The 20,351-nt window shown below is 38.3% G+C and overlaps 1 protein-coding gene across 7 annotated transcripts in view; it reads right to left on the reverse strand.

Annotated features, from left to right (window-relative positions):
- Nucleotides 1-20,351, reverse strand: part of LOC114476453 (signal-induced proliferation-associated 1-like protein 2) — a 114,097-nt gene that overhangs the window by 31,128 nt on the left and 62,618 nt on the right. For all 7 annotated transcript variants that reach the window (XM_028467976.1, XM_028467975.1, XM_028467974.1 and 4 more), the window contains 3 exons: nucleotides 17,828-18,102; nucleotides 8,204-8,458; nucleotides 2,063-2,209 (listed from right to left, as the gene is read on the reverse strand). In XM_028467976.1, coding sequence (XP_028323777.1) covers nucleotides 2,063-2,209; nucleotides 8,204-8,458; nucleotides 17,828-18,102 — 677 coding nt within the window. The remainder of the gene's footprint in view (nucleotides 1-2,062; nucleotides 2,210-8,203; nucleotides 8,459-17,827; nucleotides 18,103-20,351) is intronic.

Here is a 20,351-nt window from a genome sequence, read left to right on the forward strand (position 1 = left end):
AGAAAAAAAAAACTCTGACAGATTCACCGCCGATGCACAGCAATTAGCTTAAGATCATTCAAGGTCAAATCATTTGAGCCTGTAATAGAATAAAGACATTTTTCATTCAACTTGGCATGCCAGACACTTTCTTTGGTCCTGACAAAGAGAAAGAGCAATCATTTTCCAATGCGGGTCCTAATTAGAGCCTCAAAAAGCTGTTAAAGGTTAGAGCAGATGAACAGAAGCTGCAGCGCTTCAAATCTCTACCAAAGAATAAAAAGATGATGAGAAGTCTGTGTTGTGCTCTGAAGCAGCTCTGACAGAGACATGATGGTCCTTCTGAGTTCACTGCTCTTTTGAGGCCTCGGATGGAGAAAAAAAACAAAAAAAAACGCAGCAGCAGAGAGAAGCAAAGCCTGTTGTCACACACTGACCGCTGCCACACAGAGTGGTGGTTTTCTGATGGAGTCAACTCAAGTGCACGCACGCAGTAATGTCTACTCAGCAGGGCTTTCAGAAAAGTGTGGACTATTACTCAGAGTACAGCATGAGAGGAGCACACAAAGATAAACCCGTGATAGATAAACTGTGGCAACAATTAACACGTTGAGAATCCAAGGCTTTTGCACTGGAATAATGCAACAATAATCATACACAATTTATCAAAATAAAACTGCACACATGGAACAAATTAACCTTCCTTTATGCTCTAAATTTATTATTAGAATTTAACATTTTTTTTAATGTTTTTAGAAAGTTGTACATTAGCTGGCTTTCCATGATAGATTTTCGCAAAATAAAAGCGATATTTCTAAATGTCGACAAAGTATAATTGCGCTTTCAACGCGTTTCCATTGAAGGTTGTTTTAGGCTGGTGCCTCAAAACTCCTGTGAAATCTCATCCCGCGAGACTTCGCTACAGAAAGATGGACGCTCCAAACCTCCTTATAACACTACATCTTCCTTTGTTGTTTCACATCTATTTTTTAAGAATAATGCTAAGAAATGTCTCGGTCTCCTCTTCTGTTTACACATACCACGCCATGTTTTCTCGGAGAGAAGTGGTCATGTGACCAGGTACGTCACGTTGTGACGTGTATTTGCGGACACAGTGCTTCCATAGCTTTTGCGTCACATTTCAATATCGAAAAATCTGAAATTCCTCCCCATGACAGCTTACAAACTTTTTTTCAATATTTGAGTGTTTTTTTTTTTCGAAATTCAGGGTTTTCCATTACCAGTTTTATTGTGCTATTTGTGGGGAACAGTACTGGGCAGGGTTGGGGTCAATTGTAATTGTAATTGCGTGTTTGGCAATTAACCCTATAACAATGATGATGTAATTATAATTGTAGTCATAATTGAAAAAATATGTTGCTGTTAAAATCATAATTTAATTGTAATTAAGTTCAGATAATTGACTTTCTAATTGTAATCGGCATTTACAATGTCATTAAATGCAGATAGGGGAACCATGTTATAGTTCTATTGCAAACACATATGTAGTTTCATATCAAGTTTACCTGTTGGTTCTTTACCACTTTAAAATGGAGGAGTATACCGACACAAAAAAAGCTCAGACCCTTGCACCATGAATATTAACACCAATATTTTCATGGATAAAGAAGGCTAACAAGGTAAACCTAGAAATGAAAAACAAGTTGGAGCAAAGATAATATTTTTCAGTGTATTTTACGGCTGATTTAGGTCAAAACTGATCTGTTAACATAAGAGATGCTAACAGAAAGCTAACACAAGAGGAAGGTTACATTTTATGGGTTTTATTAAAGGATCAGTAATTGTGATTAATTGCAATTGAACTTTAATAATTGCGAATCTAATTGTAACTACATTTCGGGGGAAAAATAATAATTGTAATTGTAATTGTAGAAAATGCTGGTTAACGTAATCGTGATGGAGTTGTCATTGAACATGGATAATTGAAGACGTAATTGACCCCAACCCTGGTACTGGGACATATTTTAGCTTCATTTTGTATGGTACAAACATATTATCCAAGCGCCAGTGCTGATAGGGTATCATTAATGCCTGATTGCTAAAATGTGCTGTGCTCATGTACCCGTCATATCCAGGCTGCTGAGACCAGATGCTGCTACCACAGGGCCCTGGATCACTGGACGATGACTGGTTACTTGGCGAGCTGCGGTAGTGTTGATCGCCTTTGTTACACGAGGTGACCTGAGGATTCTCCATATCCTGCATCATCCTGCAGAAAAATATGGACAAAGCAGGCATTTATATTTATCATCTGTATATCTAAATGTCTGCTTCTAATACAAACCATGCATCTGCTGCTCAAATAAAAACAACAGCCAAACAATAAAATAAACTAAGAATAAAAACTGATGTAATTATTAAGCACAACAGTGAATGACATGACAAACTACAGGACACTAAAACAAGAGCAGAGTCTCATAATGGGTTAAAAAGCCAAGTTGAATAAAAATGGGTTTTAAGAGCAGTTTTAAAAAAGTGATGAGACATTTCTAACATGTAATGGTAGCAGAGAAAGCTCTGTCCCCTCTGAGCTTCTGTTTGGACTTCGGTACCTCTAGGAGACATCGATCAGCTGACCTGAGGTACCGAGCATGAACGTCAGGCTCTGATTCATAAAATATAAATGCATTGTATTTAACTCATTGACTGCCAAAGATGTCTAAAGACGTTAATTGTGTTTTTGAGCTGGGGTTGCTAGGAGACAGTGTGATGAAGCTCTCTTGTGAATATCAAGCTTGTACCATGATGTAGTGACCAACTGGTGCCATGTAGGTGGCAGTAGCGCACCTTGGGCAGCGGTCAGAGGAAGAAGAAAATGGCGCTACGAAGTTCCCACCAGCTCACAGCAGCGCACACTTGACCAGAGCATGTGTGGAACGAAGAGGACTATTGAGAGTGTCGCGATGGTGAGGGAAAACGATCAAAGAACTGGGCAAGCAGTGAGAATCGGCATGTCCGGTAGAAGGAGGAAGTTGCGTGTGGGGAGAATGATGGGGGAGAGACTTAACGGAAGGCCAAAATGCGGTAAGCAATCCATTCAATTCTGACCCAGATAGCAAAATAATAATAATGTTGCTATCAAAAGTCCGGTCGCAGTGTTGTTTTTGTAGTTTTATAGAAGGAAACCAATGTTGAGGTGTACCTAAAGCAAAAAAAAAAATTATAACTGCGGATTACAGAAGAACAAAACAAGCTAAAAACAAAATGATTTTTTCTGATGAAACTAGAGAGTCTAATCTTTCAGAATCAGATTTCAGATTGTCATAGTACACAATATTCTGTGGGTCTTAAAAAAATCATCTAAAATGCCTGGCAATATGGGGTTGGCTGCTCTGAATGAGTTAATTACTCATTTTAATAAATGGAGTATGAAAAACATCATTTTAAAGATTTCCCATAAACCAGAACCCTTCTTTTACGGCATGAGAGCGAGACAGGAAGTGTCTCGCTCACTGAAGACCGACAGAAAAAAAGGGATTAGTTATGGTAATAAAGCCAATAATCCACATAGTGGAAGCCTGCGTGTGTAAATGTTTGGTGTGCGTGTGTGTGTGTTCAGGCAGAAGGGGCTCACTGCAGCTTCTTAACACAATTACTTAAGATAAAATATTTACTGAAAGGTTTCTTGTTTATGTTTGTGTATCTTGGAAAAAACACTGTAAATGATATTAACTGGATGTAACGGTTCTTCCTTGAGGCTTTCACTTGAACCAGTGTGCCAGAAAATGTAAGATGACTGGATAAAAACCAAAGAAAGTGGGAAAAAGTGGCTGCTTTCTTTTGATTGAAGCATTCTGGAATGTCAAGTCTCACACTGGTGTTTTGTAATTTGTAGCGACTTGATTTCTCTCCAAAATATGATCTTCCTGATTCAATTATAACAAGACATCAAGCAGGAGTTATTACATAGGAATTGGATAATGACTCTTAATTTAAGCTTAACGTAGAAAAAAAAACAAGAATAAAGGGGGAAAATAAAGAAAAAAAGTGTAGGCAAATGTTAGCAATATCATTTCATCTGTAATCCTGCACTCTTCAAGTGACTAAAATGTGAGTAAACTCAATCTCAGCAAAAAATCAAAAAATATGGCCTCATCAAATGCCATATTTCCCTTGTCGTGTTAGCGGTTTGCACTTCAATTTAAAACAGCAGCAGCTGCTTTCTGCACACCCCCCACCCCCCACCAACTCTGCTATAATATAAAATGAATTCTATTCATCTCACTTCACCAGCATCTGCACTGGGAGAGATTAGAGGTTAGTCTCATATGGCCCCATCATATTTTGTGCCTCTGAATGTGCACGACTCTCGCTTGTTGGTCTGTGTGGATGAGATGAGCTTTTCAGTAAGCCCCGCCCACAAAAATACCCCACGAAACGAGGTATTTCAACCACCTGTTAGGATCAAGGTGATTTTTTTTTGGATTGAAAGTAACTGTTTAGATTTTCATTTATATTTCCACACTGAAACACTAACTCCTCAAAAGTGGTGATCAAGCATTTTATCAGTTACTAAAATAATTCATGCAATTTTTTTTTTCTTCACATTTACTACTTTGCCAATTAAATGTGTGACAAAAGGCACATGTTTTCAGATATTTCTATCTTTACCTCTGATTCTCCTATCCCTTCTTCTGCAGTCCCACTCAAATGTATGAGCTCCTCTGGGGTGCAACATGTGGTCTACGGTTTTGTGGCAGCGTGAATTTTGTCAATTAAAAATAATGACAAAATATATTTATTGATGTCCGTTTTATTTAATGACGAGACAATGACGACCTATAAATAAATCTTTGATGATAAAGATACAACAAACTGTACGGTATATTTGTTTTACCTAAAGAGATGAGACAGGACTAACATTTTAGATATTCTTGTCCGGTCATTGGTTGAATGACAGGATGTTGTACAGATTATAAAAAAACAATCAAAGCCAGAGCTGAAAGAACACTGTGTACACTGTGAAGTCCGACAATGGAACATAATGGGTGGATAAAACAAAGCCAGTGTGCCGACATTGGACCACTTTGTTTGAGTCTGTTGCCATAGCAACGCATCATGGTTGTGCCTGCTAGCAGATCTACCTTATGTGAAGAAAATGTGCTCTGAAGTCCATTTTTCAAACAAAACACATTCAATTCAATTAGAATGAATTTACCAGGCCACCACCTTTTAATGTAAATCTGATTATGCCTGATACGAAAGTGTTAAACTCCAATAAATGTGGAAAAGGTTATGTCCTAAAAAGAGAAAAAAGTCAGAAAAAGGCACCAGCTGGGATTGTTTATGCTGTACTTTAATTTACAGGTATTATTACATGTAAGTTCTTGTTTTTAAAAATTAATATTGTTAAATTAGTTTAATTAAAGAATCCTTTATCTGTGGGCCTTACAATATTAAGTGTTAAGTGAATGAAAATACTTTTAGACATTAAAATTTGACTACAAGTTGACTAAAAAAAACATTTACTTTTTGTCAACTTCAACTGGACTAAAACTATTTAGGACAGAAATGACTAAAATGTGACTACAACTAATATGCAATTTTGTATTAAGACTGGTTCAATAAACAGGAAGAGATTCAAATTGTGATGTAGCTGGATATGATTTACAGTCCACATTAACAGGACTGAATCATAACATAACCTAACCGCTAGAGCGGACATGGGCTCGTCTGTGAACGGTCTCATTTACAGACCTTGGAGTTGCTGTTAGCTTAACAATAAACGGGAAGACATTTGTCACCTTTATAATAAGTATTGACTAGGCCACTAGGTGTGAGGCCCAAGGCCAAGGCAGGCTAACCTGATAATAATGTATCATGTTTTTCTGCAGTCAGTGCCTTCTCCTCTCCCTTCTCTCTCTGCTCTGTTTCAGGTGTCGTGAAGCTGATGATGGCAGTTCCTGATCTGTGATTCAGGACTCAACTAGTCTGGGACACTCTGATGTTCTATCTCTCTATCCTGTTCTGTTGGTCCTTCTGTTCACTAACCCCAACCAGTCGAGGTAGATGGCTGCCACCTCTGAACCTGGTTCTGCTGGAGATTTCTTCCTGTTAAAAGGGGGTTGTTTCTCCCCACTGTCGCTAAATGCTTGTTCATGTGGATCTTGTTGGGTTTTTTCTTTCTTATTATGAATTTTATGTTTTGATAAGCACATTGAGATGACTTTGTTGTAAATTGCGCTATACAAATAAAGTTGAATTGAAATGAAAATGGAGACTAAATCTAAAATGAATTAACACTTATTTGCCCTCTCTCTAACCAAAATGGTCCAGAGCAGGTAGTCTGAGTAGAGATCCAAAGAAAGAAAGAAAGAAAGAAAGAAAAGGAGCTATAGACCATAAAGTGTTCTCACTGTCAGGGACTCCGCTTATAGGTGGAAAAAGCAGTCATTATCCCTACACAGAAGGAGGGGAGGGGGTCGATGTGACACACTGAAAGGTTATTATGACTATAGAGGTTTCATTAGGGTGAGCAAATCTCTGCCTCACGTTGTTGAATGGAGATGTCCTTATGAGACCCAGCCTGGGACAGCGTGGCCTCATCATGTCAAAGGAGATGAAAGCAAAGCCGTGAATTCATTTGACTAAAATGCTTCATTTAAATGTATGCAAATAACTAGAAGTAGAAACAGATTTTCAAAGTGTTGCTGCCACTGTTTGATGAAACACAGATGAAAGCTCAAAGATTTGAACCCAAAGAAAATATTTTGATCCCAAGTTTTTTATTTTGCCTGAAAACCTTTGAATTGAAAAGTTTTCAGACACATGATGATTATACAGTGACACTATTACGATTACAGTTTGACATTTTATCATGCATATTGGTTCATGCGTGTTTTTTTGGTGTTGCCTATATACAGATAGCCTTGTAAAAATAGTTGAAGAGGTAAATGCTTCCTACTGAAAACATGTCAGTACTGTGGGCTGATAATGTTCGCCTGTGGTCAAAAGGGGGAGAATGAGATTAACACATGGTAAAATAAATTATGAACCTACAACCCTGGAGTTACATTTCTTTGAACATTTAGGCTCTGGCTTTGTGCTATGCTAGCATTTTGTCATTGCACCTTATAAACCAACATGTTTATTCTATATTACATCAACTAATTGCGATCAATGAGCTGAAGGTTTTCAAGTATGAATATACAAAGTCACTTTGTTGTTCAGCCTCAAAAGCAACATCACAGCACTGGAGAGTGACTGAAACAGAGAAAGTAAGCACTAAATTTAAACCTTAATTTGCTCGACTATGCAGATAGTTGCCTTCCAAATGCATATAGAGCTACAGCCTAAAGCACACTTTCATTGGCCACGTTTAGATGGGAGCTTTAATTCCTCTTTAGAGTGGAATAAAAGTCAATTCCTCTTTAACCTGACCTTGTAAACACTTAATTCCTAATTTAATTCCAAATTAAACTTAATTCCGAAATAGGTGGCTGGTTTATTCCATTTTTAATTCCAAATTAAAAAATTCTTCTTTCTTGTAAACAGTTAAAAACACTTAAATACGCTTTAAGTTAATTCCAGTTGTTCTGTGCATGTATGACTTGCGGCAATGACGCGCAGGGTGACAACATAATCCAACATGGCGGCCCCGGAATAGAGCCGACACCATTTAATATGAGCCTTAAAAGACATAGATATGAAAAAAGGGCTTGGACGGAGGCATAAGCATGCTGCTGCACAGGCTGTAATATCACAAAGTTTATCATTGCTACTATCTTTACCAGGAAGCAACTATTTATTACTGGTTATTGTTTTCCGGAGTTTAACTGGGCTTGTTTTACTGGTAATTAGTTCCCATCTCTTCCGCTCCATGGACCATAGTGTGTTATTGTCGAGCTGTTGCTTCAAAACTACAATCAAAATAAAGGTGAAAGCAGCAAAACAGTTCTTCTGTGTTACAGCCGACAATAAAAGGTTTGTTGTGTGTTTTTCCCGATAGACGTGATCGACGTGATCCATCATGTTCGTCCCCCGTCCAATCAGAGCCTTCCCAACCCCCAGACCTAAAGCGGAATTAACTAAAGCCGAATAAACATGTAAACATAAAGCAGAACACTTTAAATCCAAATGATTTCATTTGGAATAACTAATTCCGAATTAAAAAACATCATGTAACTGTGGCCATTGTTGGGTCTCTTATCTGTTGTGTTGCGGGTGAGCTGTGGGTGGACAGTGAGGACGGTTCAGTATATACCTGCACCCATCGGGCAGCTTCCTGTCGAACGAGGTGCTTCTAGGGATCACAGCCTGGTGCTGCTGGAGGATCTGCTGACACTGCAGACGTTCGGGGCCCTGGGTGGGCGAGCCTCGAGACAGGGGCGTCCCAGCAGTTGCGGGCACCCGGTGCCAAGTGGTGTTTCTCCTGAAGGGCGTCTTGTACTCACAGGGGGTGCCCTCGCTGTCCACCTTGTACTCAACCATTGGGATTCGATAAAGCTCCGAGCATCCCCTGAGAAGAAGAGGAGGGTAAACAAAGACTCTTTAGAAGACTACGTTTTTTGGAGCTTTGATTAGTTATTTTAAAACACGCATGAAAAATGAGAAAGATCCTTAGTGTGTAAATATTTCTAAACTACTAAAAACACTACGGCCTAGGTTCCAAAAGTGAGGTATGCAAATTCTCATAGGAGGTATGTGAAAAAAATTAAAAACATCCTGATAATATTGGAAACTAGAATATAAATAGACCAGCAGTCAGGAGCCTTCATGCATTAGCACAAATGAGACATTGGCCTCTGCAAGATGACCGTCTTACTGGGACAGAAAAACAATCTAATTAAAAAAAAGTGAAAATATGGCGAGAGCTACATTGCTTTGGGCTAGCCAAAATGTGCTTGATGCCCTCTGCCAGCACACACTTGTGTGAAAGTGGATTTTCAGCTTTGACAAACATGAAAATAAACTATAAAAGAAGACTTTGCCTTGAGAACGATTTAAGACTCAGACTCCCTCAAATTCAGCCAAACATTACAGAGTTCTGTGCATCTTCTCAACCCCAACATTCTTATTAAAATTGTAGCAAGTTGTATTTCACAGTTTCAGGGCGATTAATATTAACAAAAACAAATGTTTGGTAATGTAGATTTCTTTTTCCAAAATAAAAGAGATTGTTTCTCACTGAGAATGCCAGTAGGCTAATTAATTAAATAAATCAAGTTACAAGATGTTTTCTTGAGCCAAAAGATTATTTTTTTTTAAATTATTATTATTATTATTATTATTATTATTATATATTATTACTCAACAGGATTGGTAAAATCCAGAGACATATTTCACTGTAGGGCTACATTGTATATGATATTACATTATTATGTTTTTCAAGTGTGCAGGAATAGGGGGTACAAGGCTTCAGGTTCAAGGTCTGAAGGGGTACCGGACTGTGAAAAGTTTGGGAACCACTGCCCTATGGTAAATAAATGTGATCATTAGATAAATTTAACCTACTGTAAATAGAAGAATCAGTGCTAACAGTTGTTACCAGGTGATTTGTGCAATCTAGGCATGCTTTTTGTGTAGATGGCAATTGCCCAGTCAATTGTGAAGGCAGTGCTCATCATAGAAGATACAGTTCATCATGAGGTCAGAGAGACTGTATTACTCCTTTGTCTACACTAAACATCCCCTGCGCATTTATTTCAGAGATTGTGCTTTAATTGATGATTTTGATTGAGTAAGAATAGCAATATAGGCAAAAATGTATTACCAGTAGTTGGAAAACAGTACTCATTTTTGTTTAAAATGAAACACTTTTAATAGAATGACATATTGGTTTTGGGCCATTCAATTTGCAGTAGTTCAACTTGGGCATTGAGAACCAAACCGTGACCTCACAAAGGAGCCCTTTGTCTATTTTAAAAACAAGGAAGCTCAATGAATACAAATTACTTTGTACGCTCATCTTGTTTTAATGGTGATTAGTACACAATCTGTTGTGGTTGGCATTAGTCAGAGTGCATTCATCAGGAAACCATGGCTAAACAATGACTTTGATCAATCACTTTTGGACAATGAAAAACATTTTACATATTTGGTGTTAACAACGCATGATAAGAAACTTCTACTCTAAGTATACATAGAAAATAAATAAAACATGCTGTATCACAGTTACTAAATCAAAAACTCACTAAATAGGTCAAAGATATTCGTACCGACGTCTAAATCCCATTTTTGTAAATTCACTCACTGACAATAGTAAAAACACAAAGACACATCAAAGGTACTCTGAGGCAGTTCAGTTTCAATCCATTTGGAAATCTCTACTTGTCACTCAACCAGCTCTAGGTCTGTCCTAAGTCACGTGACACAGGGGGATTTTTGGCTCTTTTCCATTACTGCCAACACTGCTGAGGATCCAAGGATAGACAAGGTCTGTGATGCCATTTCATGCAACATTAATCTCTGGAGCTGGGTGCAGCCTGGGTAGCCACGTATAGAAAGATGGGAGGTTTTACTGGTTAGTGGGTCAGGGTTAAAGACTCTGGGAGCTTGGCTGGTTCTCCAAAAGCATTTCAAGCATGACTCTAATGATTAGAATGTCCTCGCTCTTCAAGGTCCAGTTTCCTGCACCAACAGAAGAGCAAAATGTGTAGATTTGGCAGAAGCTGTGCTGGTTGATGTTAATGCTGTGGTTGAAGGGGCGAGTGAGACCTCTCAGAGAAACCCTTTCATCAAACTGGGCCACAGCTGACTGGGTTGTTTACAGCCTGCCTCCCACCAGAGCTGTGGGTGTTACAAGATTTAAAAAAAAAAATCATCCTCCGCTTCCTCCTTTTCTACAACCATTGCTCTCACATCTGGTCAATGTCACCATTAAGCTGACCTCATTCATGAGGAAGGGCTTCATCCTCCACATCTCACAGTTTACATAATTTAAACAAAACATATGTCCCCATATGTATGCAAGAGTAATTACTGCTATATGGGACAGGGAGAGCATGAAGAGCTTTATAGTATGCATTGATCATAGCTGTTAAAAGACTAATGATAAAAAATGTTTCCCGATTATGGTTAACTAGAGACTGGCAGGAAAATAAGCTGTGAATTACAAGAAAAAACAGGATTCACCAACTGATAATGCTCACATCACCTGAATTGACCACTTGATACATTTTGTGACATACTGTACATTTCAGAACTTCTGGTTCACAGCAATAAGGTCCAGGTAATGAGAAGCAAAGAATAAGAAGAATTTCCTTTCTGGTTAATGCTCTATAATTACCTCCGCCAACGAAGTAATACTTTTTCTGGCATTTTTTTTTTTTTTTTTCTGTAAGCAAGATTAAGTCAAGTTGGTGCTCGGTTTGCTCGCTCAGAGTGCTCTTGTCGCACAATGCAACTTCTCAGTGGCAAAAACACTGAGTGTTTGTGAGAATTCATGAAACTACACACAACAACTAGTATAAGACAATAAATAAATCAACATAACAAAAGCATGTAAGGAACATTAGACGTAACATATTGCAAAAGCAGAGCTGGAATGACTAAACTTTGGATGTGCTTATACACAGCAGGTCTTCACTTGTGCTTCCCATTAAAGTGTCATCTTTCAAAACAAACTAAGCAGACAAATAAAAAAAACATTTGCTTAAATGGAGAATGCCTGTGATCTTCCGAAGATCAACAATGCATTGATGTTTTTTGGTTGGGGGTTTGCTGTGCAAACATGTGAATTAGCTGAATGAATAAGCTGCAAAATACACGATAAACTTGTATGCATTCAAACTCAATAGCTTTCCATGTAATACACACTTCCAATCTAATCCTTTATGTACCGGATTTTGATGTAGCGATACAGCATTGTCATCTTAAAAAGTCAGCAAGGTAGATTAATCTCAATTCTCAACAATATATTTTATGCTTTTTCCACTTACTTTTGACCTGATTTAATGACTTCCCTGCAGGATGGATTTAAAGACCAAAGGTGGTCTATGTTTCCAAAGCCAGCAAGAAATGTGAATAAGGCCCATGGAGAACAACTTAAATAAATCACCAAAAAATACAAATAATAAGAAAATAAACAAAATATCTTCCCGTCTTCCATTAGATTTTAACGCTTTTGTAAATAGGGCTCTTGTTTTGAAGTTAACCGGAAGTTTAGTCAGCAGCACAATGGCGAGTCTCCGAAAATCTCCAAAATGTCGGCATGAAATGCATTTCCACGAGTTTTGTCGATCAAATGACCACATGTTAATATTCTACTTGGTCACTTTCTCGCTTAAACGTCCAGTATTATACTATTTTTCACCCATCTCCATTTGTTCAAAGAACCCCAACAACATAGTATTTGAGGTTTATTTTCCCAAACTCACCTGTTTTCCAGAGTTTTAGCCCTCTGAAAAGTCAATGTCGTGACACTTCTAAAAACAGGATGTTTTGGGGCCCACTCATGCATGGCGTATCTGCAGATGCAGACTTCATACCACAGCTGATCACTATAGTGATTGTCTTTTGCTATCCACACACACTTGTTATTGTTTTCAGCCAAAAAAATTGCACATTACAGTAAGACACATGGCTATTTAAGCGGCTATTGTGATTGTGACTCAGACAAACGCTGCTCAACGGTGTGTGTTTATCACATCAGCAACGGAGTCAGTCAGCTGTTTCAAAGACTCACCGGAGCTGCTATGTCACTCTCTTGTAATCCACACCACTACTGATTACAAGAATGGCCTATTCAAGACGATAGTTCATTGTTTTGTCTGACCGCTGCGTCGCATTGGGTCACAAATACGTCAGATCTTGTCAAAGGCAATACGAGGCTTTATAACTGTTACTAAAAGTGGAACGACTCCCTGGGCGTTACACCATGGCTGCCGGGAGGGGTTAAATGCAGAGAACACATTTCATGTATGTAGCTTTACATATATGACAATAAAGTAGAATGTATATTCTATATTAAACCAGAGTGTTAGTTTTACCTGTGAGGTAGTTTGAGAGGGAGGAGCTGACATTCTTATAGGGAAGGAGGAGCCAGGATTATCAGAAGGAGGAGTTTCCGCAATGTGTAGTCAGTTTGGAGCTGACTTTTTACAAAATTTGGAATAGCAAGGGCGGGAGGAAACAGAACTGCCTTCTGAATGAGGCTAAAAGAATGTCTATCACGATAGCAAAACCATTATAAAGTGATTTTTTCAAAACACTGCCCTTTTAGAATGCTTTCAGAACTTTCAAAGGTGGCAAATCAACTGAGATATTTAGTATCATAGTGCTTCCGCTTTTTGTAGTTGTAGGTTCGAAATGCATCTTGGGAAACCTGGAAGTATACTTCAGTGGGAACAGTCACCATCCTAATCATACTTATAGTATATAGCAGACAGTATATCCTCATTCAGTGTGTAGTGTGTAGTGCGTTAGTAATCGATTTCGAACACAGCCGATTTAAGTCAGCGAACGATGTGCGTCAGTGTCGGTTGGTCCCCAGTTGTGGCCTGTCCTTGGTCTGCGTTTAAGCTTATGTTGGTTTTTTTGTATTGGAGCGCAGCATGTTTTTTAATGCTTGTTATGCATAGAGGAGTGTGCTGTCTGCCTCCACCAGTGATGCACAGCAGACTGCTGCAAGATCCTCCAGCCTGTACGGGATAACAGCCCCACGTGAGTGCGCCAGGACCATCGGCCAGGTCTCCATCTGTTTGTCCTTGACTTTAGTTACCTCCCTTATTTATTAAATAACTGGATAACCTCATCTCTGTGCCTGCCTGAGTCCTGCATCTAAGTCCTCATTCTGTCTGCTGTGACTGGTCATGACAACAACTCAAGGCATTTAGCACAATGTTACGTCCTGTGTTACCTTATCAGGATTTCCAACAATAGTGACTTGACTGTTTGATAACAAAAGCTAATTCAACAGTGAAATGCATTTTCCCACTACTTTCATCGTGCAGCCAAAGGTCTTCCAGTCACTTTATGCTCAGGAAGCCAACAGACTGCTTAATCCTTTGGACTGCTTGTCGATTGTTTTTTTTTTTTTAACGGGGCTGTTAATCCTCTCATTACCTTAATCAACTGTGTGTATTTTAGTATTTGGGGGTTTGTTAATGGAAGCCTGTCACACATTATTACAGTCTAAAGAGGCTAAACCTCACTAACAACTTGTCAATAATGAGGTCTGAGCACTCATACTCAACAGGAACTTGTGCAACTTTCCAACATATTAAACTTTCTGAGAATGGAAAGTTTAATGTATGTGGAATATTCTTGTTTATAAAAGGAAAACTATATTATCTGGATGTGTATTATTCAGAGGGAAAAAGCAGGAAACAAGTGTTCGGCCAATGGTTAAAACTGGGCTACAAGTTAGAGGCAAAGGAAACATTGTTAGACATACCCAGCCAGCCAGAAGGAGACAGGGAAGCGAGATCCTGGTGAGAAGTAACACAGTCTGTTTCCTCATGATTCCACCGAGAAATGCTGAAGGGTTCTCCAAGCTAAGATTTAGGGACTATAAATTATGCCACAGCGGCTGACAAAAGCTTCAAGAAAAAGAAAGCAAACATCTGCCAATTCAGTCGACTAAACTCTAGGCTGCGTTGTGTTGACTGAAAGAAAAATAAATGTGACAAAACAACCGCAATCATTTAGTGTGACATTACTAAACTCGAATCAAAAGTCACTCATTTTGGGGCATAAAAGATAAACAATGAACTTCCTCTCCCACCAGTTTCCAAAGATTTCCAATAGATAAGTGTGGCAAAAAGAACTTAGAGCTCAGTGAGAGAGCTGCCACTTGAATGACAGGCTGTGCGAGTGAGTGGCATGCTAATCCATTCCCACAGTCACAATCCATGTCACAGCAAAGAGTCACAAAGGTTGTGAACTCCAACAACCTTTTTGCGGAACATTGTCAAAGGCTACATGAGAGCAGGTGATGTGAAAGAAAATCAAGTGGAAGGAAAGAGAAAATCAGAAATGTTCTCAATGAGGTTTTTGCATTCCTATTGTTCTAATGAACTATGTGAAAAAATGAAGGACATTTGTTGGGCTGTGTCATTGGATTCCTTACTTGAATCAATTAAAATGCTTTTGTACCAGATTGTGACTCATAATTCATGATCATTTATTTATTATCTATATCATATCAACACTATCATATTTATTTGCAGTTTTACTGCATAACAATAACTAAATACACGCTCCACCCCTTCTGAATGAGGGAACATATTTATCTGTCTCTTTTTCCTTTTATCCAAACTGTCTTTCAGTTTATAAAGGTTATAAAGAATATAGTGGAACAAATCATTAAAGTCAGTCAACACAACAGCTTACCTAATCACAAAAAAGTTGTTAACTCATCATCCTGCGATTTGATGTCATCTATCCAATCGTGTGGGAGGACATCATAATTTTTTTTTTTTACCATGAAATGCTTAGTTACTGAAATTCACTAGGAAAAGCCTGCAGCCGCATTGAGATGCATTGATTTAAATATTGATTTTCCCGCACTTGTGGATATTTGTAATGCGAGTTGTTCCAGTTTGGTTTTACAGGGTGGTTGCATCAGTGTGAGTTTTCCCAGAATCACTTTTGGATTAATGAAACTTCAAACAAAAAGAAGGCTCCTGGTTATTTGAATGTCACTGGAAGTATTGGTACTGATAGGTATGGCTCTGGCGTGTATATCAAAACTTCTTTATAATTCAGGCTGCCTACAATATTGAAATAGTCTAAAAAGTTCACAAAAGACTACCGTTGTTTGTTTATCCTGTACTAAAATCCATTTTATTCAACATTTAGTGGTCCTTTTCTATAATTGTAGAAGTCTGATGACCACATGTTAAAGTATAAAACATATTCTATACATCAAATTCCTATTTCAAGGAGCTCATCTTTTTCATCTTATTCCCATCAGCTTGATCTAGGGCTAACATGTTGAACTTATTTAAAGGTTTTCAGGGAGATGATGGAAAGGCCGCTGGTATGGCTCAGAGTTAGAACCACATCCTGTGCCCAATGTAAATAAATACAGTACCAGAACAGACTAATATTAGAGCCATGACTCTGACAGGGGTAAAGTGGTTTGGTGCACCAACAGTCTGTATGTAGTGGGAGTTTTTAGAAGAAGAGAAAAAAGAGAAAATTGTCTTCAATCCTCACCAAATGAGTAGAAATTAATACACTACAAAAGCATAAACGACATAATGCTGATTTATAAGAAGCAGAGGATAAGCTTACTTCCTAAGCTTAAAGCCTTCTTATAGCGCTATTCTGTCTGGAGCTTGTGCGACTGTTGTCCTTTGTTGTTGGACTCAATCTCATCTCTTAGGCTACAGGGGACTGACTGGGGGCTTTTGAGCCCCTGCTGGATTCCTTTCCTTTGACATAATAGTGGAGAAACTGGAGCACTTATTGTTGACTGCATCACTTGTGCTGTGGCAAAAAGAGTTAAGGATCCTTGAGATTCTTCACCTGACCCCTCACCTCCTGATTCGTTTGGACCTTGGGAAAAAAACTTCACAGCACCCAAGAAGGAGACTTTAGTCTTTCATGCAAGCATTGATAGTCAAATTGGGCTTGGAAGAGATTGTAATTTTACCACTAAGAATCAATGTAACTGGACAGCATGATCTTCTACCGTAATACCTTGTAATCTAATAACATATAGGTCAAGCTCAGTCTATCATGCATGGTACGACAGTACTCATTATGGAAATGGAATGCAAAAGCATTCACTGGAAAATGGCATTTCTATGCAATGAGACGCATCATGTTTTTTTAAGATCCCCTTTTATAGAAGTACCTTAACAGACTCGATGATGTCTGTCAAACCAAGCCAGAGGCAGACAGATGCTGGAATAAGCTTTCGAAAACAATGTGCTCTATACAATAACCAAAGCTGCAGGAAATTGGACCCATTATTGAAGAGCCACTTTTGGTAGATTTTGTAAATTTTTTGTTTCCCTAAACTGAAATTACTATGATTGTATCATTATGTATTAACGCCAACTGGGTTAAGAGGATTAGACAAGGGTGATGCTGTAAAGGCTTGTTGGTGTGTCTGGTTAGTCAGTGTCAAACATGATACTCCAATGTTGCCAAACCTGGAAGTATATTACACGTAAGAATTATAACTATTATCACACATCAATAAAAAGTCTTCTACTGTTTATGCAGATTTCCTATGAAGTCGCTTCCCCATGAGGGATTTATGAACATATTTATAGCTGAACACTTGAGTAGACATCCTCTCTACAAAAATGTGGTTATTACTGCTTGCTAAGTGTGCTTTGAAAATAGTTTTACCCACAGACGTTTGAAACATTGATGTTTTGCCTGCATGGCGAGGTTGTTCTCCAGTATGTTCTTTGTTTGTGTCGAAGGGAAAACTGAGATAGCTGGATGCATGAACATGTCAGCCTGAAGTAGAGTTATGTCAAATGTGTGTGTCATTCTCAAGAAAGAGAATGAGGCAGGACTTTAGTTTTGCATGGGCCTACTGTATATATACAGAAATTACAAAAACAATACAACAGATATTTTTCTCAAAAAGGACTTTCCATATAAAATAAATAAAATAAATAAATCATAAATAAAAGTAAACAAGGCTAGAATTATATTGAGATAATGATTGTACATTTATCATCAATTAAATAACAAGTGGTACAACCCAACAGCACTATAGAAGCATTCTTTCTAATGATAACAATCTCTAACATGAGAGAAAAAAGTGAGGCTAATTTTTCCCAGCTGTAAAGGAAAAAGGAGGGAAGAGCTGTTTCTTGGTTATAACCTTTAGAGTGGCATCTGCTTCTGCTTTACAAACCATCACTCAAAATGATAACATATTCACTGTTCAAAAATCAGAAAAAAAGGCCATCCTCACCTTCGGGGAGTCCCGTCCTCATAAGGCTGGATTATTACTACTTTGACAGTGACGGAGGTGCGCAGTAGGTCAATCATCTGCTCATGAGTGAGAGTGGCTACAGCCACCTTGCATATCTCCACCAGCCGGCTCCCCTGTCTCAGTCCTGCCTTCCAGGCAAAGCCAAAGGGCTCCACATCAGCCACGATGCCCTCAAAGTTCACGTGGAAACCAAGCTGGCCGAGGCCGTTCCGACGCAATATAATCTCTACTGTCTCACAGCCTCTAGTGGTGATCTGGAAACACAATCAGAAATATGTATCAGGTATGTACTTCATTCACTGATCAAAAGACATAAACCTGAATAACTGGAGAAAAATTATTACATAAAACATGTTTTATCATTTCTCAGGTCCTTGTTCAGATGTATATTGTAGATAGATAGATAGATAGATAGATAGATAGACAGCTTTTATTGTCATTGTACAAGACAAGTCATAACAGTGGACACCAGTAAACCATCTGAAGACAGGAAAACTCTAATGTAGTCTTGGCATTTTGCATCACTATTTCAAAGTGCTTTCAAAACTGATGTACACAAAAGGAGCTGCACACAAGCGATACTCTTTGTAAGGGGTTAATTCATAAAAGTATTTTGCATATATTACCAGTAGCTATTAGGTAATTTTTTTGTTGTCTTTTTTTTTTTTTTTTTTACCAGTCTGAGAATTCAGGAAGTCACTTGACACTTCATCTATGACCTCTTCTTGGATGGCTTCTCGTTGAACTGTTAAGTTCTTCGATCCAACTTAAAGCTGGTCCTTGTCCAATCCAGTCCTTGCATGTAAATGAAGCGGTACACTTTGTCAGTGGTGCTCTGGTTTAATCTTTCGCTTAAATGCAATGCAGGTTCACACAAAGTTCAAGTAATCGTGTTGCTTCAGAAGCGATATTTTATGAACCCACACAACTTATGAAGACATTGAGTGCACTTAGTTGACATCAAGATTATGTTTGTGGACAACATGGGAGTGTAGATGCCTCTGTTTCTTTAAAACTCATACCTCATCCAAGGAGCTATTAATCACACATCACATTAGTCGTGGTTCAGTTGTGGGTGACTGCCTCCATTTGCTTCAAAGTGGCAGCTGGCTTCAAAGACACATTAACACAGACTATGGACTGTCAACACTCCACCAGACTCTCACACTAATAAAAAATAACAACAAAAAAACCCAACAACACCACCACCCTACTTCAATTCGTGCAAGAAAACTCATGATTGATAATCATTATTCCTGTGGACACAAATATTTCTAACCTCACACTGAGTAACTCTTAAAATAAATATTCTTCATGCAAAATTCTTAGAGTGAACTTATATTTCCTACTGAATACATTATTTTGTAGGATGTGGAAAATCCAATAACTGGCTCAAATAGCTGATAATTAACTGGCCCAAGCAGACCAACAATATCAGCTTCAAATCTGTCGACAAGCTGTGTTGCTGGCGCAAGTCCTCTGTGAGAGGTGTGATAGTCAGACACAGCTTTGGTGCTAAAGGCGCCGTCTGTGGAAGCATGTTCCATAGCCATGACAAACCCTGGACCTCCTTCTGGTCTTTGAGAGGCAGCTAATGAGTACATGTCTATTGTTGTATTTTATTTTTACAGAACCTGTCTATTCAGGGGCTTTATATGGTTAAATCTGTTCTCATAAATGCCAAACCATCAAATATATAATGAATAAGAATACAAAAAATGTCCCATTGCAACATACTACAATGCAGAAAATCCTAACTTTTGACAAAAAAAGCATACATTTTAACAATTTATCATGCAAGCTTATATAATAAGAATTAAAATGTATACATGTTCAATACTACAGTCAAAGCAGAGACTCCAGTTAACCCAACTTGCATGTTATCTCACTGTGGTAAGAAACATTACCCCAAGAAAACATTTGCAGATAAAGGATTTTTACATTTGAGCCTCCTATTGTCTAATTTGTTAGAAATAACTTTGGTTTCATTACAAAATAGCAGATAATATAACAGTGAAATAAAAGTACAATAGAGAAGAGAAAGAAATCCAATGAACTTTCTGTTGAACTCTCTAAAAAACAGCACCCTAAAATGTTTTGAAAGTTTACTGTACTGTGTTTGTTTCCTGTTCTGTCTATTGTGTTTGTAATGTCTGCTGCTTTTATTAGCTGCCCCGCAGAAACACAGTAGTGAAACACAATACAAAATGGAGAAGACTGTCCTCACTTTGTTCAAAACTAAAAGCACACATGGCACCCAAGCAAATAGGGCCACCCTCATAAAAGCCGATATACGGCCACCCTCAGCAACACCCTGGAGAGAAGGACATTGGTCATCACAAAGCTTTTAGCTGTCCTTTCACAGAGGGCTCCTCTGTCTGTGTTACAGAGGCCAATCTGCTCACTTTGGATTGCATTACATCGAAGGCTTGACAGCCTGTAAATCCTCAAAATGAAACATGACTCAAGCAAACCTCTTAGACATTTCCCTGAACACAGACAC

The sequence above is a fragment of the Gouania willdenowi genome, chromosome 15 (genome assembly GCF_900634775.1).
Source record: "Gouania willdenowi chromosome 15, fGouWil2.1, whole genome shotgun sequence".
Classification (NCBI taxonomy): Eukaryota; Metazoa; Chordata; class Actinopteri; order Blenniiformes; family Gobiesocidae; genus Gouania; species Gouania willdenowi.